This window comes from Coenobita brevimanus, chromosome 83 (assembly GCF_032717465.1).
Source record: "Coenobita brevimanus isolate Jiangsu-jjx chromosome 83, ASM3271746v2, whole genome shotgun sequence".
Taxonomy (NCBI): Eukaryota; Metazoa; Arthropoda; class Malacostraca; order Decapoda; family Coenobitidae; genus Coenobita; species Coenobita brevimanus.
The window spans coordinates 1242501-1266610 of record NC_137036.1 but is presented as its reverse complement, the minus strand read 5'-3'; the positions used below and the strand labels follow the sequence as shown (position 1 = coordinate 1266610).

The following is a 24110-nucleotide window of genomic DNA, read 5'->3' as shown; positions in this document are numbered from 1 at the left end:
ATCAGCAACTCTTACTGACATTGCAGCATAGCCGACATTTGGAAACCTGGAACAGTCGTAACTACAACGTAAACAAAATGATGACCCAGCACATCATTCTTTCTACAGATCCATAATACTATTTAGCACGCCATCCATGATAATTTAACACCTAATTTTCAACAAATTCATTCATGTCCCCCTCTTGCTCCCTCTCAAAACGGTTTCATAGCACTCCACAACCACCACATTAACCAGGCTTACACAACACCTATCTGGCAGTAACAACACAAGACACACATCGTACTCTTCTTCCAGTATTCCCCCGACTCAAATTAATCTTCAAAATCAAACCCAAGCATGAAGAACATCACCAAACGCCGTTCTACCATCTACTTAGTCAAACACATATTACAGTACACGCCATATCAAGAACACGAAACTTCTCAAACGGAGCTCCACATGGCTCCGTTTTTTCCATCTGTCTGTCTCTAGCCGGACGCCTTAATCCCATAAGGGGTGGCCAAACAAATCACTTCTGTTTCGCTCTGTCCTCTGCTATTTCGCTGCCCACCCCCCAGCTCATACACCCCTCTCACATATCTCTACTCCATCCCTCGGTCTCCTCCTCCCTCTCCCCCCCTCCACTTCACTCACATACACTCTCCTCATTAGTCTCTAGTTCTCCATCCTCTCCACACGGCCAAACCACCTCAGTGTATTTCTTTGACGCTGCTTATGACATCCGCATCCGTGTAACACCACAACGCTCCTTCACTGCCTCATTTGTCAGCCTGTCTCTCCGTGTAGCTCCACATGCTCCTCTCAGATACCGGTAACTCACTTGCACTGCTGTCACTCTATACTTTTGTCCCTCCAACAAGGTCTAAGCTTCACTTCCACGCGTTAGAGTTTTTATCACAATACTGTCATGCAGTAACTTTTTTACTTGCATGCTTACTTCCCTATTTCTTATCACTTCTTTCAGTGAACCAGCAACCTTTCTTCCTTGTACCCTTTCAAGCACTTCACCCTCCAAACTTCCATCCTTACTCATCACACTACCCAAGTACTTAAACGTACTTACATTTTCCAGTTCCTCCTCATCCAGCCTCACTGTACATTCACTGACTTTCATTTCGCTCAAAGACCATAACTTTACTCTTCCCTACATTCACCTTTAGATTCTGTTTCTTACACACTCTCCCAAACTCATTTACCAAGCCTTGGAGATCCCCTTCGTCTTCACTTAAAAACACATCATCTGCAAACCACGGAGTTTCCAAACACTGCCCTCTTATTAGGTCCACTCCAGCATCCGCTGCCCTACCTTGTCACTCTTATAACCTCATCCATATACAGATTGAACAACCATGGGGACGTGACACATCCCTGTTTCAACCCAACCTTCAAATAGAAAAATTCACTCAGTTCACCATCCACACGCACTGCAGCCTTAGCACCACCATACATACTCTTCACAGCGTTCAACAACTTCCCATCTACTCCATATATTTTTAATACTTTCCACAATCCTTGTCTATCCACCCTGTCATATGCTTTCTCCAAATCCATTAAGGCCACATACAACTTCTTTCCCTTCTCTAGGAACTTTTCCACTAAAGCTCTAAGGATGAATATCTGATCTACACAACCTCTTCCCTTCCTAAAACCTCCCTGTTCTCCAACTAAATCTTTTCTCCAGGTAAATCCTTTCTTTCACCTTCGCTTTTCAACCTAAATGTATATGATATTCCCACACCCCAACCACCCAGTCGCCTCATCGCAGACTGCATAACCAAAGCATCCACACACATATCGCCGAGACATAAGGCCAACCATCCCTCCAGCCAACTCCAGCACCACACTTCTCCCCAGTGACAAACATGAGCACAGGTACCACGCTTAAGAATGTACGTGAGCCACACACACCCTGCAAACAGATCTTGGAGTAACATATGACTGCTTAGCTCTGGATTAAGCCATACACACTCTCCACTAAGATCTTGCAGTAACATACGAATGCTTAAATCTGGGTTGTCACACACACACACACACACACACACACACACACACACACACACACACACACACACACACACACACAGGCTGGATGCTACGTGATGTGTCGAAGAGTTAAGCAGACCATTTTATTTAATTTTCAAGGAATCCTTAGGTCAAGGTAAACTACCTCATGTTTGGAAGAAAGCAAACAATGTTCCCTTATTCAAGAAAGGGAATAGACAAAATCCACTCAACTACCGAGCAGTATCACTGACCAGTGTTGTAAGCAAGGTAATGGAAAAGCTGATAAGAAAAGTTTGGGTAAACCATGAATGGAGTAATACATGGCAAATGGAATTCAATGTGCACAAGTTTGGTAAAAGTGGAAAAAGACCTGATTGGGATTATACGTTAGGAAATAAAACCCTATATACATCAGAAAGAGAGAAGGACCTAGGTGTGATTATCAATACCGGTAACAGACTATCTCCGGCTGACCACATCAGTGAGAAGGTACGGAACATGTATACACTGCTTGCAAATATGAGAATAGCATTCACATACATAAATGAAGACATGCTAAGAAGGATAATAACATCATTCATCAGACCAACCCTGGAATATGCATCAGTAGTCTGGAGTCCTCATCTCAAAAAGCATATAGACAAGATTGAAAAAGTTCAAAGGGCCGCTACAAGATGGATACCAAGCTTAAGGGACCTAAGCTACGAAGAAAGACTAAATAAACTGAATCTACCAACACTACAGGAGAGAAGGAAAAGAGGTGACATGATAATGCTATATAAATGCATATCAGGAAAGGAGAAAATAGACATAAATGATTACTTAACATTTGGGGAAGCATCAGCAAGAGGACACTGCAAAAAACTGCATAAGAAGAGAGGTGATAAAGACGTAAGGAAATTCAGTGTCCCAAATAGGGCAGTTGATCAATGGAATGCACTACCGAATGAAATAGTGTGTGCCAAAACAATTCACAAATTTAAGGATATGTACGATAAATATGGTTTAAGACACGGGACAATACGAGCTTGACTCATTCCTGTAAAGATACAATTAGGTAAGAACACACACACACACACACACACACACACACACACACACACACACACACACACAAACAAACAAACAAACAAACAGCAGCGTGAACTCAGGACAAATGATACAAGATATACACTCTATTTTATCAGAATACTTCTTTCTATAAATCCACCAATATTATCTCTATTATGACAGGGTAAAGTCCAGATTTGATCCAGTCATGCGAGAGTATTTTTCTTCAAGTTTAAAATGATGGTGGTAGTAGTGGAGCAAGTTACATATTATAGTAGTAGTATGGTTTGGTGCTGACATAGGCTTATTTGAACGTAAACCTAATTGCCTGGGTTTGCCTCTGCAGTTTACCGTTTTTCACAGTTAGACATCCTTCTTTTCGGGGGATAGGGAGGGAGTGGAGGGACATCTGTATATCCTAGTTTACCCTTTCACATTCCACCATCTTCCTTTTCGGGGATAGGGTGGGAGCTGAGTGATATCTGTATATCCGGGTAGTGGAGCCGCTTCGTTATATCAGTGTTTTGATGTGATGTCCCACTTATGATGTTAAGTTGTCCTACTCATGATGTCAGGATGTCCCACTCAAGCCGTATTCCAGCTTTTTTTTTTTTTTATGCGAGGAAGAAGGAACCAAAGGCCATGAGCCCGCAGTAACAGTTCCCTCAAAGAGAAAAACAAAATACAATAGAGAGCCAAATTCAAGATCCGATCATTTTGAGATGCCTGGACACACTGCGTTTGAAAGTCTGGAGATCATAGGCAGCAGGAAATACAGACAGAGGGAGACAGTTCCAGAACTGACCTGTTGCATAAATGAAAGACTGGGAGTAACGGTTAACTCTTGCATTAGAGAGTTGGACAGAAAAGGGATGAGAGTTTGCTGCCAGACGGGTGCTACGCGCCCGTCGTAGAGGTGGAGGAATGCAAGCAGACAGTTCAGAGGAGCAGTGACCATTAAAGTAGCGATAGAAAAGAAATAACGATGCAACAGTGCGGTGAAGAGACAGAGGTTGAAGGGAGTCATTAAGAGGAGGAGAGTTAATGAGACGAAAAGCCTTTGACTCCACCCTATTGAGAAGGGCTGTATGTGGGGAGCCTCCCCACACATGAGAGTTGTACTCCACACAGGGGCGGATAAAACCCCTGTATAGAGTCAACAATTGTGCAGGGGTAAAGAAAGAGTGGAGTCGGCTTAGCACACCCAATCTCTTGGAAGCAGATTTTACAAGAGATGTAATATGATCTTTCCAAGATAAGTCCCGAGTAAATGAAACCCCAAGTATGCTCAAGGATGATGCAGGATTAAGCTGAATATTATTAAACATTAGTGGGTATACTTGTGGAAGATTTTGTCGGGTTGATAGGTGTAAGAACTGAGTCTTAGATGCATTAAAAACAACCAGATTATTTTTACCCCAGACAGAGATACGAGCCAAGTCAGACATTACGTGTGCCATAGCCTGATCCCTTGTTTGTTGAAGCAACTGTTGAGATGGGCGTTGCGGGAACCGAATGGAAAGGTGAAGGGTGGAGTCATCAGCGTATAAGTGGATAGGGTTAGATGTACAGTTTAGAAGATCATTGATGAATAAAAGGAAGAGAGTTGGTGATAGGACAGAGCCCTGAGGAACACCACTGTTGATAGATCTAGGAGAAGAACGATGGCCGTCTACAACAGCGGCTATAGAACGACCAGAAAGGAAGCTAGCGATGAAGGCACAGATAGAAGGATAGAAACCGTAGGAGGGCAGTTTGAAAATTAAAGATTTATGCCATACTCGATCGAAAGCCTTTGAGATGTCAAGTGCAATGGCAAAGCTTTCGCCAAAGTCCCGAAAGGAGGATGACCAGGAGTCTGAAAGGTAGGTGAGAAGATCGCCAGTGGAGCGTCCCTGACGGAACCCATACTGACGATCGGAAAGAAGGTTGTGATAGGAAAGATGCCTTAAAATTTTTCTATTGAGAATTGACTGGAAAACTTTTGAAATACAGGACGTTAAAGCAATTGGACGATAGTTGGAGGGTTGGGAGTGGTCACCCTTCTTTGGGACTGGCTGAATGAGAGCAAACTTCCAGCAAGAAGGAAAGGTACAAGTTGACAGACAAAGGCGAAAGAGTTTGCCTAGGCAGGGTGTAAGCACAGAAGCACAGTTCTTGAGAACAACAGGAGGGACCCCATCAGGCCCATATGCCTTGTTAGTACTGAGGCCAGTGATGGCAGAAAATACATCCAATGAAGAAATTTTAATGTCAGCCATGAGGAAGTCAGAGGGGGGAAGTGATGGAGGAACAGCACCGGAATCGTCTAAGGTGGAATTGGAGGAGAAAGTCTGTGCGAAGAGATCTGCTTTATCAGTAAAAGAAATAGCTACAGAACCATCAGAGTAGAAAAGAGGAGGGAAGGATGATGAGGTAAAGTCGTTAGAAAGATTTTTTGGCAAGGTGCCAGAAGGAGCGGGAAGAATTCGAGTTGGAGAGTTGAGAGCATTTAGTATGGATGAAATTATTTTTAGTAGAGCGAAGAATAGACTTAGCACGATTCCGGGCAGAAACGTAAAGATGATGTGATTCAGGGGTGGGTTGGCTCCGGTACCTTTTGTAGGCCCTCTCCTTGTTGCGGACAGCATTAGAACAAGCGTGATTAAACCAAGGCTTTCTTGCATTAGTCAAAGGATATGAGAATGGAATGTATGCTTCCATGCCCGAGAGAATAACCTCTGTAATGCGCGAGGCACACTCAGATGGCTCACGGCCACGGAAGCAATAATCATTCCAGGGAAAATCAAAGAAGTACTGCCTGAGGGCCTCCCAGTCCGCGGCTCCAAAATGCCACAGGCGACGTTTCCCTGGAGGGTCCACAGGCCGTACCGGAGTGATAGGACAGGTTAAGGTAATAAGGTTGTGATCGGAGGAGACCAACGGAGAGAAAAGATTAACAGAGTAAGCAGAAGGATTAGTTGTAAGGAAGAGGTCAAGTATGTTGGAGCTCTCTCCAAGGCGGTCAGGGATACGGGTAGGGTGCTGTCAGAGGAGGCTTCGTAACACCTTTTCCTCAGTGATTTATTTTCCATATTATACCCTCAACATTCTTTTGCATTTGTCTCCTTAATATCGACATAGTTTGTATCAAGAACAAGAGGAGATTAAAATGCTATCTGTCTATCTATTGCCGGACACCTCAGTCCCGTAAGGCAGGGGTTTCCAGCCTTTTCTAATTCTCGCCCCCCCCCCCCCGAATGCCACGTTCCTTGCGCCCCCTTCCTCAAATATTGTATGTTACTGGCATAGTTGGCACATGTCAATAAATATCATAGATTCTTAATCTTTGAAATTGTTTATATATTCAGATAACTAGATTTCTTATTCATATCTGAAATATTTTCTTCATATTTAGAAATTACTGAATTCCATCATAATTCATAGTTTTCAAATATAATTACCCTCTTTATCAAGCCTTCGCGCCTCCCCAGACAGCCCTCGTGCCCCCCTAGGGGGGTGCGCCCCACAGGTTGGAAACCACTGCCGTAAGGGGTGGTCAAGCAAATCACTTCCATATCACCCTGTCCCCCGCCATTTCGCTGCCCTCCCCCCAGCTCACACACCCCTCTTTCATGTACCTCTCCATCCCTCCATCTCATCCTTGGCTTCCCTCTCCCTCTCCCCCCATCCACCCCACACACTCTCCTCGTTAGTCTCTCACTCCATCTTCACATGGCTAAAGCACCTAGCTCCACTCCATCACTCCATCTCATCCTTGGCCTCCCCTTCTGTCTCCCCCATCCACCTCACACACACTCCTCGTTAGTCTCTCGCTCTCCATCCTCTCTACATGGCCAGACTATTAGATTAACTAGATTAAGATGCAAGGTTGAATAAATCGCGAAGGAGAAAGTGTTACCAAGCCTCCATAAACCACTTTAAGAGACAAACCGACCATCACTGTCTCTTGCACATACTTAGCGTGTCAAAATATATGGTTTAATGTGTTTATTTATTTATGTTTTTCAAATTCAAAAATTCTCCCTCTTCTTGTTGGCGTGGGTCGTATGCAGATGTACCTTCATGTTATTTATTTTATTTTTATGCTTTTTATTTATCTCATTTATTTCTATATTTATTCATTTACCATTTTTATATATTTTTTCATCTATTTATCTCTGTCTTTATTAATTTATATCTCTTTATTCATTTATCGTTATTCATTTATCTATTCATTTAATTCATATCTATCAATGTATTCATTTTTCCTACTTATCCATTCATTCATTTATATATTTATTCATTTAGCCATATATTTATTCATTTATCTATTTTTTCATCTATTCATTCATTTATCGATTCATTCATTTATCTGTTTATTCATTCATTCATTAATCTCTTTTTTCATCTATTTATTCACTATGTATTCATTCATTTATCTACTTATTGATTCATATGTCTATTCATTCATTTATTCATTCATTCATTTACCTATATATTCATTCATTTATCTATTCCTCCATCTATTTATTCATTCATTTATCTATTTATTCATTTATCTATCTATTCATTCATTTATCTGTTTATTCATTTACCTATTTACTTATTCATTTATCAATTTTTCCATCTATTTATTCATTTATTTATATACTCATTCACTTATTCATTTATTTATCTATTTATTCAATCATTTACCAGTTTATTCACTCATCTATTTATTTATTCATTTACCTATTTATTCACTCATCTATTTATTTATTTATCTATTTATTCATTTATTTATCTCTTTATTCACTCATCTGTTTATTCATTTATCTATTTATTCATTTATTTATCTATTTATTCACTCATCTGTTTATTCATTTATTTATCTATTTATTCATTTATTTATCTCTTTATTCACTCATCTGTTTATTCATTTATTTATCTATTTATTCATTCATTTATCTATTTATTCACTCATCTGTTTATTCATTTATCTATTTATTCATTCATCTGTTTATTCATTCATTTATCTATTTATTCACTCATCCATTTATTCATTTATTTATCTTTATTCATTTATCTATTAATTCACTCATCTCTTCATTCATTTATCTATTTCTCCATTATTCACATATCTATTTATTCAGTCATCTATGTATTCATCTATTTATTCATTCATTTATCTATTTATTCACTCATCTGTTTATTCATTCATTTATCTATTCAGCTATTTATTCATTCATTTATCTATTTATTCACACAGCTATTTATTCATTCATTTATCTATTTATTCACACAGCTATGTATTCATTCATTTATCTATTTATTCACACAGCTATTTATTCATTCATTTATCTATTTATTCACACAGCTATGTATTCATTCATTTATCTATTTATTCACACAGCTATTTATTCATTCATTTATCTATTTATTCACTCAGCTATGTATTCATTCATTTATCTATTCATCTATCTATTTTGCCAGGGTCGTATTCATCTAAGGTTTATATTATTACATCTCAAAATAAACCTTCTTTTTGACAATGGTTGGCGTCTAGAGTTTTTCGGTTCAGATAAAAACTTCATTGATTTTTTTTGCCAGTGGTTTTATATGATTGTAAGGTTATGAATGCCCGATTCTCTCTCTCTCTCTCTCTCTCTCTCTCGGTCGTGTCAGGCCAAGATGTACAGTATTGTATCTCATGTCCAAATGACCCTTCTTTTTGGCATTTCTCTCTCTCTCTCTCTCTCTCTCTCTCTCTCTCTCTCTCTCTCACTACGGGGTCTTTTTGCAGTTACGGAAGGTGGGTCTCAGCATCATGGAGGTCCTGATCAGCGAATAGCCAATCCCCCGCCAGGGACTCCAGCTGATGCCGCTTACGTCAGAGCCCTGGTCGCCTTCTAACGGCCGCCCGTTGAGGTTGCTGGTGGCGCAGTACTCGTTATTTCCGTACCACCAACCGCCCTTCATCCTGCAAAAAGGTAAGGTGGAATAGTTTGTCTTCATATTTTGATTACCCAGCCGTCTTTCATCCTGCAAAAAGGTAAGGTGGAATAGTTTGTACTCTGTGTTTGCTTAACCAATCGTCTTTCATCCTGCAAAAAGCTAAAGTTTGTCCAGTTTCTTTGCTTAACCAGTCGTCTTTCATCCTGCAAAAAGGTAAGGTGGAATAGTTTGGCTTCATATTTTGATTAACCAGCCGTCTTTCATCCTGCAAAAAGGTAAGGTGGAATAATTTGTACTCTGTGTTTGCTTAACCAACCGCCTTTCATCCTGTAAAAAGGTAAGGTGGAAGAGTTTGTTCACCTTCATTATTTAAAACCGCCATGCCGCCATCTTGAACGCTGGGATGTAGCGAGAATAACGCTGTGATATAATACACCCTCTCCTTTCGTCCAGGGAAAATATATAGGAAAGAAAAGGGAACTATACTGTTTGTTGATTTGGAAAAGGCCTTTGACAGAGTCCCTAGAGAGGTGGTGAAGTGGGCAATGAGAAAGCTTGGGATGGAGGAGTGGCTGGTTAGGATGGTTATGGCCATGTATGTGGGTGCTCACACCCAGGTAAGAGTGAATGGAGATTTGAGTGATGAGTTTTCCGTGAACGTTGGTGTGCATCAGAGGTCAGTCTCGAGTCTTATGTTGTTTATCATGGTACTTGAAGCCCTCTCACGTGATTTCAGAAACGGACTCTCATGGAAGATGTTATATGCTGATGATTTGGTGTTGATTGCAGAGAATGAAAGGGAGGCGGAGGAAAGATTTAGGAAGTGGAGAGATGGTATGGAGCACAAGGGCTTAAGGGTAAATGCAGATAAAACAAAAGTGATGGTATCTAGGGCTGGTGGCAGTACTGTCAGAGAAGAGGGAGAGTGGCCATGTGCAATTTGCCACAAGGGTGTGGAAAGTAATTCCATCTTGTGCAGTGTTTGTGATAAATGGGTGCACAAGAGATGTAGTGGTATTAGAGGTAGACTGCGAGACAATGCTGATTTCATGTGTGTGGTGTGTCGGGGAGAGCAGGTGGAGATTGTCAGGCGTGAAAGGATTGAACTTGCTGGTGAGTCTCTTGAGTGTGTGGAAGAGTTTTGTTATTTGGGAGACATGTTATGTGCTGGAGGTGGGGCTGGAATGAGTGGTTGGAAGAAGTTCGGGGAGCTGTTGCCTCTCCTGACACTGAGAGGACTCTCCCTCCGTGCTGTGGGATCTTTGTATGTGGCATGTGTTAGGAGTGTAATGCTGTGTGGTAGTGAGACCTGGGCAGTAAAGCAAGAGGATAGTCACAGGCTTAGATGTACAGAGATGACAATGATTGGATGGATGTGCAGTGTGTCCTTGAATGCGAGGCCTGGGGTGAGGGGGCTAGGTTTACAATGGAAGAGTTAATAGGTAGGATGGGACTGGAGTGTATTGGTGTTGTGATGAGGAGGGGTAGATTGAGATGGTTTGGGAGGAAGGATGGGACTGGAGTGTATTGATGTTGTGATGAGGAGGGGTAGACTGAGATGGTTTGGGAGGAAGGATGGGACTGGAGTGTATTGGTGCTATGATGAGGGGTAGATTGAGATGGTTTGGGCATGTGGAGAGGATGGAGGATGACAACTGGCTGCATAAGATGAGAAGTGTGAACGTTGGGGGTATGGCTGTGGGAGGCAGACCGAAAAAACCTGGGACAGAGTCATTGAGTGTGACCCCAGGGATAAGGGACTGAAGAGGGAGGCTGCCAGAGATCGAGCAGCATGGAGAGCCGCCTTTAGATGACGAAAACAGACTAATACGAGTACAGGCAAGCGTGAGAAGAGGTTAACACTAGAATATGATTTTTTAAGATGACCAAAAATTTCTCTCTCTCTCTCTCTCTCTCTCTCTCTCTCTCTCTCTTTCTAATGCTAATGTTGTACCCATTGATGTGGTGTTGTAATTCACTGTGCGATTGTAGTTTGTCAGTACTGCTTTTCATCTTCGTCATTCATTCAGACATGCACTGAACATACATGTGGAGAGAATGGAGAATGAAAGACTGACTAAGAGGGTGTATGTAGGTGAAGTGGAGGCAGGGAGAGGGAGGGGGAGACCGAGGATGAGGTGGAGGGATAGAGTTGAGAGGTGAATGAGGGAGGGGGGAGTGCGTTGTGGGGAGGGCAGTCAAATGGTGGGGGACAGAGCGACTTGGAGGCGTTTTGTCTGCGGTCACCATTTGCGGGATTGGGGCGTCGGGCTATAGATAGGTAGATAGACTTAACATGGCCCACATTCTTAGTTAAGGAAGCTCCCCAACACCTCTTCCTAAGCGATTTATTTTGCTAATTACACATTGCCGTCATCTTCTGTGTGACTTAATTGATTCTATTTCGCATAAACAGCATATAAAACGATATTACCCTGCCGTATCTAAAACTAAATCGGTGAGGAGGAAATGTTAGGGAGACTGAAACTGGTTAAAGGCGGTTCAGTTCTCGAGTAATGAAATAATGCGTAATAAAATAATAATAATAATAATAAAACACATAATAATACATTTCACTTGGACGCAAATCACATCGTTCGCTCAGTCAGGCCATGTCGATTTGCCAGTATTAAAAATGACTGACATAATCTATCTATCTATCTATCTATCTGTCTGTCTGTCTGTCTATCTGTCTGTCCATCTGTCTGTCTATCTCTCTGTCTATCTATCTATCGCCAGACGCCATAATCCCGTAAGGGGTGGCCGTTTGTCTTTGAGTTAGTTGTTTTACGGGGAGGGGCACTAACCCTCCACCAACCCACTTGCTGACACGTAGGGAACACGTATGGGTTGGTTATATGGTTACCACCCAGCGTTGTAAATGGTTTCCTGGCTTACAGGAAACCATTAGGCTTGTCATTCACTGCAAAGTCACTTGAAAAGGAAAGAAGAGTAATAAAAAGTGCCAGGAAAGATGGGAGAAATAGGAAGAGAGGACAGACACAGAAAAAGAATGATAAAGGTGAAGGAAGAAGTAGGCAGCACTACATCAAGTGAGTGGATGATGGTGAGAAATAGGAAGAAAGGAGGGCAGACACAGAAAAAGAATGATAAACGTGAAGGAAGAAGCAGGCAGCACTACATCAGTTTTTTTTTTTTTTTATGCGAGGAAGAAGGAACCAAAGGCCATGAGCCCACAATAAGAGTTCCCTCCAAGAGAAAAACAAAATACAAGAGAGAGCCAAATTCAAGATCCATTCATTTCGAGATGCCTGGACACGCTGCGTTTGAAAGACTGGAGATCGTAGGGAGCAGGAAATATAGACAGAGGGAGACAGTTCCAGAGTTGACCTGTTGCATAAATGAAGGACTGGGAGTAACGGTTAACTCTTGCATTAGAGAGTTGGACAGAAAAGCGATGAGAGTTTGTTGCTAGACGGGTGCTACGCACCCGTCGTAGAGGTGGAGGAATGCATGCAGACAGTTCAGAGGAGCAGTGACCATTGAAGTAGCGATAGAAAAGAGATAAAGATGCAACAGTGCAGTGAAGAGACAGAGGTTGAAGGGAGTCAGTAACAGGAGGAGAGTTAATGAGACGAAAAGCCTTTGACTCCACCCTATTGAGAAGAGCTGTATATGGGGAGCCTCCCCACACATGAGAGTTGTACTCCACACAGGGGCGGATAAAACCCCTGTATAGAGTCAACAATTGTGCAGGGGTAAAGAAGGAACAGGGTCGGCTTAGCACACCTAATCTCTTGGAAGCAGATTATACAAGAGATGCAATATGATCTTTCCAAGATAAGTCCCGAGTAAATGAAACCCCAAGCATGTTCAAGGATGATGCAGGATTAAGCTGGATATTATTAAACATTAGTGGGTATACCTGTGGAAGATTTTGTCGGGTTGATAGGTGTAAGAACTAAGTCTTAGATGCATTAAAAACAACCAGATTATTTTTACCCCAGTCAGAGATACGAGCCAAGTCAGACATTAGGTGTGCCATAGCCTCATCCCTTGTTTGTTGAAGCAACTGTTGAGATGGACATTGCGGGAACCGAATGGAAAGGTGAAGGGTGGAGTCATCAGCGTATGAGTGGATAGGGTTGGATGTACAGCTTAGAAGGTAATTGATGAATAAAAGGAAGAGAGTTGGTGATAGGACAGAGCCCTGAGGAACACCACTGTTGATAGATCTAGGAGAAGAACGATGGCCGTCTACAACAGCGGCTATAGAACGACCAGAAAGGAAGCTAGAGATGAAGGCACAGGTATAAGGATAGAAACCGTAAGATGGCAGTTTGGAAATTAAAGATTTATGCCATACTCGATCGAAAGCCTTTGAGATGTCAAGTACAATGGCAAAGCTTTCGCCAAAGTCCCGAAAGGAGGATGACCAGGAGTCTGAAAGGTAGGTGAGAAGATCGCCAGTGGAGCGTCCCTGACGGAACCCGTACTGACGATCAGAAAGAAGGTTGTGATAGGAAAGATGCCTTAAAATTTTTCTATTGAGAATTGACTGGAAAACTTTTGAAATACAGGACGTTAAAGCAATTGGACGATAGTTGGAGGGTTGGGAGTGGTCACCCTTCTTTGGGACTGGCTGAATGAGAGCAAACTTCCAGCAAGAAGGAAAGGTACAAGTTGACAGACAAAGGCGAAAGAGTTTGCCTAGGCAGGGTGTAAGCACAGAAGCACAGTTCTTGAGAATAACAGGAGGGACCCCATCAGGCCCATATGCCTTGTTAGTACTGAGGCCAGTGATGGCAGAAAATACATCAACTGAAGAAATTTTAATGTCAGCCATGAGGAAGTCAGAGGGGGGAAGTGATGGAGGAACAGCACCGGAATCGTCTAAGGTGGAATTGGAGGAGAAAGTCTGAGCGAAGAGATCTGCTTTATCAGTAGAAGAGATAGCTACAGAACCATCAGAGTAGAAAAGAGGAGGGAAGGATGATGAGGTAAAGTTGTTAGAAAGGTTTTTGGCAAGGTGCCAGAAGGAGCGGGAAGAGTTCGAGTTGGAAAGTTGAGAGCATTTAGTACGGATGAAATTATTTTTAGCAGAGCGAAGAACAGACTTAGCACGATTCCGGGCAGAAACGTAAAGATGATGTGATTCAGGGGTGGGTTGGCTCCGGTACCTTTTGTAGGCCCTCTCCTTGTTGCGGACAGCATTAGAACAAGCGTGATTAAACCAAGGCTTTCTTGCGTTAGTCAAAGGATATGAGAAAGGAATGTATGCTTCCATGCCCGAGAGAATAACCTCTGTAATGCGCAAGGCACACTCAGATGGCTCACGGCCACGGAAGCAATAATCATTCCAGGGAAAATCAAAGAAGTACTGCCTGAGGGCCTCCCAGTCCGCGGCTCCAAAATGCCACAGACGACGTTTCCCTGGAGGGTCCACAGGCCGTACCGGAGTGATAGGACAGGTTAAGGTAATAAGGTTGTGATCGGAGGAGCCCAACGGAGAGAAAAGATTAACAGAGTAAGCAGAAGGATTTGTTGTGAGGAAGAGGTCAAGTATGTTGGAGCTCTCTCCAAGGCGGTCAGGGATACGGGTAGGGTGCTGTACAAGCTGCTCTAGGTCATTAAGTATAGAAAAGATGTAGGCTTGTGAGTGGATGGTGGTGAGAAATAGGAAGAGAGGACGGCAGACACAGAAAAACAGTGATAAAGGTGAAGGAGGGAGTAGGCAGCACTACATCAAGTGAGTGGATGGTGATCACTACCACTTACCATTAATATATGGATAAATAACAGCCTTTTTTGGATATGTAAAGCGATTGGTCTGCTAAGATTAGCGAATACGTACATGTTAGCGAATACGTACATGTTAGGATATACTTACATGTTAGGGTATACTTACATGTTAGCGAATACGTACATGTTAGGGTATACTTACATGTTAGGGTATACTTACATGTTAGCACAGTTATAGTTGTAGGTGGCATCGTAGTGTGTAGTGAAGGGCTGGTTGTTATGCACGGCCCCCAGCCCGTCTCCAGCCGTGCCTGAGTACCTACAGAGGGACGTGCATCAAAGGAGAAAGTGGCTGGGATCAATTATTAAAGGGAATTATTATACACACTTCAGGGGTAACAGTTCCAGCCCGACTTGGACCCTGTGTGTTGGTATAATCTTGTACCAGGATTATATTTAACTCAAGAATTATACACACAGCCAGGATTATATTGAAACAGAATTATACACACAAAAGTAACAGTTCCAGCCCGACTTGGACCCTGTATCTGTGTGTATAATTTTGTACCAGGATTATATGTAAAAGAATCTACTCCAAATTTGATATGTGACGTTGTGAACTAGATATCCTATTGTGTTTATACGTCTACTAAAATGACTGCCAAGGACGGGTTTGCTGTGTCTTGGCACCGCTTCTTGTTTTGAGATATTTTGCAGCGCGCGCGCGCACGCACGCACGCACACACACACACACACACACACACACACACACACACACACACACACACACACACACACACACACACACACACACACACACACACACACACACACACACACACACACAACAATTAGATAAGAACATATAAACAAACTCAGACTCATACACACTCATATAAACAAACTCAGACACATACACACACACACACACACACACACACACAGCACCCACCTGTCGACATAGAGCCAGTAGTGTTGGTCTCGTGGGCCCACATTAAAAACAGCATATTTGGCCCACCTGTGTTCCCCATCGCAGGCCGTCATGTCAATCCTGGGGCAAAGTCCGGGATTGTTTTAGTATCTGCGTCGCTATAATCTATCTATCTATCTATCTATCTGTCTATCTGTCAGTCTGTCCATCTATCTTTAGCCAGAAGCCATAATCTCATAAGGGGTGGCCGTTTGTGTTTACGTTTGTTGTTTTACTGGGAGGGGCACTAACCCTCCACCAACCCACTTGTTGACACGTAGGGAACACGTATGAGTTGGTTATATGGTTACCACCCAGCGTTGTAAATGGTTTCCTGGCTTACAGGAAACCATTAGGCTTGTCACTTAATGTAAAGCCACCTGAAAAGGAAAGAAGAGTAATAAAAAGTGACAGGAAAGTTGGGAGAAATAGGAAGAGAGGAGGACAGGCACAGAAAAAGAACGATAAAGATGAAGGGAGATGTAGGCAACACTACATCAAGTGAGTGGAGGATGGTCACCACTACGTACTGTAATAAAAATAATGAAATACTTAGATAACCTTAATTCTTGAAGTGCGTGAGAAGTGAGGGTGTGCAAGTGGTCCAGTCCCAACCAAAACTCGCAGTCGGGGCAGCCAAAGCCGAGGCGGTACTCCAGCAGGGCTCGGTTAAACTCCACACGCTGGGTAACGTTCCACCGCCTCTGAAACACCGTCCAGCCGCCCCCGTCAGTGGTCTGGTCGCAGTACACTTGGAGGGGCAGGTGGGGGCGGGTCGGGTCTGGGTATATCACACGTACACCCTGGCCAGTGTCCCCTGTTGTAGTGATTACAGTTTCAAAGGTAGAGAGTCTATCAGTCTCACGTATACAGGTAGCAAATACTTGAATAATAGTAATAATAATAACGATAATAATAATAATAATAATAAATAATAATAATAATAATGATAACTGGAAGACTGTAAAATTGTACGAGGACAATTTTGATAAAGAAAAATTTGCCACAGCCATTGCCCATCAGAAGCCGAACTATATAGGAAGCTTCAGGTCAAGGTCACCACATCTTGTGCGTGTCACCCTAGGTCATCACAGTCCATACGTCCGCCAAGTGTAGTGGTTCTGGCTTTTATCCCTCATGGAAAATCAGGTGACATTCGGATTATCCAGAAAAGTCCCGATTATTTATCCCAGGCTGTCTCAGAGAATAATCAAGCCATTGGAACCACACTCCTTTCCGCACTGCGTCTGCCTTAGGGCTATATTGCAGTAAAATTTCTGCTTGCTGGCTTAAAGTGGCTTGTGAGACAGCGTGGCGGAAAGCGTTTCTGTGCTGTACCGTACATTGTGAATAATATCTGGTGGTGCAGTGGATGGATTGTCATCATATTTGGCCACAAGTATACCGCCAGGTGACTCATTAACCTGACAAAATTGCAAGGCTTTAGGACAAACAGCCTCTTAGTAATGGGTGTTTGTATTTACACTTGTGCCGAAACAATAATTACAATATGGACAACAGCAGTACTTCCCACACTAAGAACTTCTGTAATAATAATAATAATAATAATAATAAGACTACTACTAACCTTGGTCCAGCAGGTCCTGGCAGTGTCTGGGTCTGGAGGTTTGGTCACAGTGGTTCAAACTCTCCTTCAGGGCCGTCATGGCGTCGCGAGTGTCCTGTAGGGGGGTGGGATTTAGTGCTGTAGGTGGGCAGCTCTCTCTCTCTCTCTCTCACACACACACACACACACACACACACACACACACACACACACACACCAGTAACTTCATTCCCACTACTCTAACCCTCGACTCTTCGTTCTTATAGTACAACAAATGAGTGGATGGTACTTTTACAATACCTTACTTCCTACTGCCACTGCCACACCCACGCCCACACCAGCAGACAGTCAGCGTTATCAGTGTCTATCCTGCATCATTTATTCATTTCCTACTGCCACTGCCACACCCACGCCCACACCAGCAGACAGTCAGCGTTATCAGTGTCTATCCTGCATCATTTATTCATTTCCTACTGCCACTGCCACACCCACGCCCACACCAGCAGACAGTCAGCGTTATCAGTGTCTATCCTGCATCATTTATTCATTTCCTACTGCCACTGCCACACCCACGCCCACACCAGCAGACAGTCAGCGTTATCAGTGTCTATCCTGCATCATTTATTCATTTCCTACTGCCACTGCCACACCCACGCCCACACCAGCAGACAGTCAGCGTTATCATTGTCTATCCTGCATCATTTATTCATTTCCTACTGCCACTGCCACGCCCACGCCCACACCAGCAGACAGTCAGCGTTATCAGTGTCTATCCTGCATCATTTATTCATTTCCTACTGCCACTGCCACACCCACGCCCACACCAGCAGACAGTCAGCGTTATCAGTGTCTATCCTGCATCATTTATTCATTTCCTACTGCCACTGCCACACCCACGCCCACACCAGCAGACAGTCAGCGTTATCAGTGTCTATCCTGCATCATTTATTCATTTCCTACTGCCACTGCCACACCCACGCCCACACCAGCAGACAGTCAGCGTTATCAGTGTCTATCCTGCATCATTTATTCATTTCCTACTGCCACTGCCACACCCACGCCCACACCAGCAGACAGTCAGCGTTATCAGTGTCTATCCTGCATCATTTATTCATTTCCTACTGCCACTGCCACACCCACGCCCACACCAGCAGCGTGAGCCATCCCACAATACATATCACCACTTGAGTATTAGTGCAGCTCTATATATGAACGACCTTGTATAAAGCTCTAACAGTAATTCAAAACTAAATCTATCTTTCTATTGCCAGACACCTTAATCCCTTAAGGGTTGGCCACAAACAAATCTCCTCCATGTCGCCCTGTCCCCCGCCATTTCACTGTCTTGCGCCACCTCACACACCCCTTTCTCATATACCTTTCTATTCCATCCCTCCATCTCATCCTTGTCCTCCCCTTCCCTCTCCCCCCGTGCACCTCACTCACATACACTCTCCTCGTCAGTCTCTCACTCTCCATTCTCTCCACATGGCTGCCTTGCTCCCAGCTCACCCCCCCTCTCTCATATATCTCCACTCCATCCCTTCCTCTCATCCTTGGCCTCCCCTTCCCTCTCCCCAATCCACCTCACTCACATACACTCTCCTCGTCAGTCTCTCACTCTCCATCCTCTCCACATGGCCAGACTAAATCACCTTTATAAATTCAATAAGACTCGTCAGCGCCTTGGAGCGACAGTCGGCCGTTGGTGTTGCTGTTGTCCCGCTGCCGAGATGGTCACAGCGGCTGGCAGACAAAATGGCCGCCCACACCAGAATCGGGACTGTCCACGGCCACATACTCCCTGCTGCGGTGATTTTGATTATGATTATGGACGAGAGAATTTGGTAACTTAAATAATTACGAACGAGCGAGCGAAGCGAGCGTGTTGATTTTGATTTATGATTATTGACGAGAGAATTTTGTAACTGACTACGAATGAGTGAGCGAAGCGAGCGTGCGTTGATTTTGATTTTTGGTTATTGACGAGGGAATTTTGTAACTGTGACTACGAACGATAAAAGTAGGAGAAATACACTGAGGTGGTTTGGACATGTGGAGTGAGTGGAGAATGAAAGACTGACTAAGAGGGTGTATGTAGGTGAAGTGGAGGGAGGGAGGGAGGAGAAGACCGAGGATGAGGTGGAGGGATGGAGCTGAGAGGTATATGAGGGAGGGGGGAGTGAGTTGGGGGGAGGGCAGGCAAATTGTGGGTGACAGAGCGACTTGGAGGCGTATTGTCTGCGGCCACCCTTTGCGGGATTAGGGCATCGGGCTATAGATAGATAGATAGATAGACCACGAACGAGTGAGCGAAGCGAGCGAGCGATGTTTACCCCCAGTTACGTTTGGATATGAGCGTCCCTGCCCAAGCTGACCATCACACGAAGTAGAAGGCAATAACTTTACTTCTACGTGAGGCAGAGTTAAAATTCTTCCCGCTTGTGATATATTAATTCAGTTTATTTCGTTATACACTAAAACTCACCAAAAAAGGCGTAGGAATCCCTTAGAATTTCGAGTTTTCCAAGGGAGTGTTTGGCTGTAATCGGTAAACGTCTCGATTACGAATTCAAATTTTAAAAGATTTTCCGTTGTAACACTGCTCTCTCTCTCTCTCTCTCTCTCTCTCTCTCTCTCTCTCTCTCTCTCTCTCTCATAAACTCTTGCAATTAAATATCGGTGGTTCAGCCTTTGATTTTATATCGGGAAAATTGTGCTATCAGGGTGCTCGCTCGCTCGTTACGCTCACAAAACACACAATACTAGTTTATTGTTATTACACCAGGCCTTAGAGAGAGAGAGAGAGAGAGAGAGAGCACCTTACCGGAAGTCAAATTTTTGTCCTAACTTTGACATCCTTCAGTCTACACACACACACACACACACACACACACACACACACACACACACACACACACACACCGCTCGCTGGTGCAGTGGTAACGTTCCCGCTTGCCAACTGGTGGACGGGAGTTCGCGCCTCGCTCAGGTTGCGAAAAGTTTCACTGACGAAGTGGGTGGTTACTGTCCCCCTTGAGCAAGGGGACGGGTGTGTGCGTGTGTGAAGGCCACAGCCTTGCCCTTAGATCGGACTATATGAGCTCTCAGCTCCCTTCCGGGAGGGTAAAAGCTGACGATCACGACCATCAAGTGATCCTGACCGACCCGGTGAATTACACACACACACACACACACACACACACACACACACACACACACACACACACACACACACACACACACACACACAGATGGAATGCGGCGGGGCATTTCCGTAGAGTTTCGTACTTTATTATTATTTTTATTATTATTATTATTGTCTAGTGGTAGCTGGGGGCGCTCACCATCCACTAACTCGATGTAGTGCTGCTTTCGAGTGACTGCCTTTTCCTCTCCTCCATCCTTCTTTCCGTCCTCTTCTGTCTTTCTTCATTCTTTCCTCTTCCTTCTGCCTGTGGGTGACTTTACACTCCCTCTTCTGTCTTTCTTTCCTTCATTCTTTCCTCTTCCTTCTGCCTGTGGGTCACTTTACACTCCCTCTTCTGTCTTTCTTTCCTTCATTCTTTCCTCTTCCTTCTGCCTGTGGGTGACTCTACACTGAGTGACAAGCCAAATGGTTTCCTGTACACCAGGAAACCATTTACTACGCTGGGTGGTAACCATATAACCAAATTTTGGCACCTGGTGGTTTAGTGGGTAATTAAGGCGCTCCAATCGGATTGAGCCGGTGTAGGTTTATATCCAAGGGATGGTTGGGGTTGATTGCTCACGTAATGCCACTCAGGGATGAGTGAGGCTGGTCACTCTCATCTTAAATGTCAGGACCAACTTGCCTAGCCCCGGGCTGCTACGGTTCTCAAGGGGCAACACAGGATAAGATGATGATGATGATGATGATTGTTGTTGTTATTATTATTATTATTATTATTATTATGACAACTACTACTTTGACCACGACTACTACGACTTCTAGTACTCTTACTACTACTACTACCACCACCACCACCACCACCACCACCACCATTACTACTACTACTACTACTGCTACTACTACTACTACTACTACTACTACTCTTTCCCTTATAACCCGCTAAACAGGAAGGTCATAACATTTCTTTAATTAAGGAGCAATTAACGTGTCGCCTAACTTGGTGGACAAGGTGAGGTCAAACACTAGACTCACAAAGGGCTGAAAGAGGTGAAATACGCCTGCCATTCTTTATTATGTGTCGATTTGTTGGTATTTATCTATCTATCTATCTATCTATCTCTGTTTATCTATATCTATCTCTGTCTGTCTATCTATCTGTCTATCTATGCATCTGTCTATCATTCTCTTGTCAGACGCCTTAATCCCGTAAGGGGTGGCCACCAACAAATCGCCTCCATGTCGCCCTGTCCACTGCTATTTCGATGCCCCCTCCCAGCTCACACCCCCCTCTCTCATATACCTCCCCACTCATCCCTCCACTTCATCCTCGGTCTCCCCGTCCCTCTTCCCCACTCCACCTCACTCACATGCACTCTCCTCGTTAGTCTCTCGCTCTCCATCCTCTCCACATAGCCAGACCAATGAAATGTGTGTGTGTGTGTGTGTGTGTGTGTGTGTGTGTGTGTGTGTGTGTGTGTGTGTGTGTGTGTGTGTGTGTGTGTGCAGGACAAAACACAAAGTTAAAAAAAAATTATGTGGATTTTAGATTGTCATTCTTTTTAGGTCCATAGCCGGGGGGGGGGTCGACGGTTGGACGCCCCCCTTCACCTTCCTAATTCACTTTTTCACTGTTTTTTTTCTGTATCTATAGCCCGACTCCCTAATCCCGCAAAGGATGGCCACAGACAAAACGCCTCCAAGTCGCTCTGTCACCCACCATTTGACTGCCCTCCCCGCAACTCACTCTCCGCTCCCTCACATACCTCTCAACGCCATCCCTCCACCTCCTCCTCGGTCTGTTTTTGTAATAGTGGTAAAAGGGTCACTGTCCGTTTGTTCAGAAGCTTTGTGCTGCTTCTCAACGTCTCATCCATACACCCAGACCCCCATAGCAAACACGCAGAGCACCTTTGTCCAGCCTACTGCTATGGAAATTCAAATTAAGCAGAGAAAGACCCCCCTTCTCTTCGAAAACTCTGGCTACGAACGTGTTAGAGTTGATTTCTGTAATAGTTAATAAGGCAGCGCAATTAAGCTTGGTAATTACGGAAAATGTGACGTGTTCAGGTGTCAAGTTACCAGCGTCAGCGACTGGAGTGGCAATACAAATTTTTCAAATGGAAGGGACGCGGTGGTTTGAACGTTCGGCGCGGCGAGGTTACAACTGTCTCTTACATCGGTTTGTGCAGACACCACCACCTGCGCTCTCTCTCTCTCTCTCTCTCTCTCTCTCTCTCGTCCATGATTTCTTATTCAAACATCGCTGTTCAGAAAAATCCCTATGTAAACGAAACCGATGATACAAGGCGGCCGAACACGCTCCTCCTCAAAAGTCGTAAATCCCATTGTGACGAAGGCGGTTGTGGATGAAATTTAAGCAAGAAATAATTGAACGAAGGTTTAAATTGACAAAGTTAAATATTTGGCGTTTGTTTTAATAATATTCGGGTTGGTACGTGACACCTGAAAGACAGAAGTTGTGTTATAATGCCGAGATAAGAAAGTCCGAATCGGAATTTATAAAACTTTGCCGTGAGTTGCGTATAAGAGGATTTGTTTTCATTTTCATATTAATTTTAAAAAACTATATGGTACTTTAAATTTAAACAAGGGTAAGTACGTTAAATATACAAATAAACGTAATTATAATGATTGCCTTACTGGGCGTATTATTTATCGAAAAAATTAGGTAAGATCTTTTGTGTATAAGCGATCTGCAGGCCTGACACATACTGTTAAGAAATATTGGAGTGAATTAAATCATTTCAAGGAGTAATTTAGAGATCATTTTGATAATATGATATTCGTTATGCAGAGTTTACTAAAAATCCACAAAGCTTGGCAACATGTTATAAAAAAAACACACTAATGGCATCGCACCAGTCCTGAGTGAGACAGTCGGAACGTGTATTCAATATGGACGGTGTGTGTTAGTGTCAAAGTGGTGATATGTGAAGATGTGTGTGAAGTGGAGAGGTATATGAGAGAGGGAAGTGTGAGTTGGAGGGAGGGCAGGCCAATAGCAGAGGACAGGGCAACATAGAGGCGATTTATTTGTGGCCACATCTTACAGAATTAAGTACTAAGAATATATGGAGTAGATGGGAAGTTGTTGAATGCTGTGAAGAGTTTGTATGATGGTGCTAAGGCTGCAGTGCGTGTGGATGGTGAACTAAGTGAATTTTTCCCTTTGAAGGTTGGGTTGAAACAGGGATGTGTCATGTCTCCATGGTTGTTCAATCTGTACATGGATGGGGTAATAAAAGAGGTACAAGGTAGGGCAGTGGATGTTGGAGTGGCCCTGGTGAGAGAGGGCAGTGTTTGGAAACTCCCTGTACTGTTGTTTGCAGATGATACTGTGTTATTGAGTGAAGACGAAGGGGAGCTGCAAGGCTTGGTGAATGAGTTTGGGAGAGTGTGTAAGAAACGGAATCTAAAGGTGAATGTTGGGAAGAGTAAAGTGATGGTCTTTGAGAGAAGTGAAGTCAGTGAATGTACAGCGAGGCTGGATGATGAGGAAATGGAAAATGTAATTGCGCTTAAGTACTTGGGTAGTGTGCTGAGTAAGGATGGAGGTTTGGAGGGTGAAGTGCTTGAAAGGGTATTGCAGGGAAGAAAGGTTGCTGGTTCCTTGAAAGCAGTGATAAGAAGCAGGGAAGTGAGCATGGAAGTGAAAAAGTTATTACATGACAGTATTGTGATACCAACTCTAACGTATGGAAGTGAAGCTTGGACCTTGTTAG

General features: G+C 43.6%; 2 protein-coding genes across 2 annotated transcripts in view; both read right to left on the bottom strand.

Annotated features, from left to right (window-relative positions):
- Window positions 1-24110, bottom strand: part of LOC145409769 (uncharacterized) — a 265348-nt gene that overhangs the window by 228713 nt on the left and 12525 nt on the right. The gene's annotated exons all lie outside the window — the stretch shown is intronic.
- LOC145409813 (ficolin-2-like) lies at window positions 8803-17313 on the bottom strand. The gene is made up of 5 exons (XM_080280120.1): window positions 17235-17313; window positions 16208-16463; window positions 15629-15727; window positions 14897-14995; window positions 8803-8998 (listed from the first exon to the last, which is right to left on the bottom strand). The coding sequence occupies exons 1-5, from the start codon at window positions 17311-17313 to the stop codon at window positions 8803-8805; spliced, it is 729 nt and encodes a 242-aa protein (XP_080136246.1).

Excerpts from the sequence above, each read along its gene's own strand:
- LOC145409813 (XM_080280120.1), bottom strand. The coding sequence starts at position 17,313 with ATGACGGCCCTGAAGGAGAGTTTGAACCACTGTGACCAAACCTCCAGA. Across the intron at positions 15,728-16,207 it reads CACGCACTTCAAGAATTAAG|GATTGACATGACGGCCTGCG; the intron begins GTTATCTAAGTA and ends ACTTTGCCCCAG. Across the intron at positions 8,999-14,896 it reads AACTATAACTGTGCTAACAT|GATGAAGGGCGGTTGGTGGT; the intron begins GTAAGTATACCC and ends ACCTTTTTGCAG.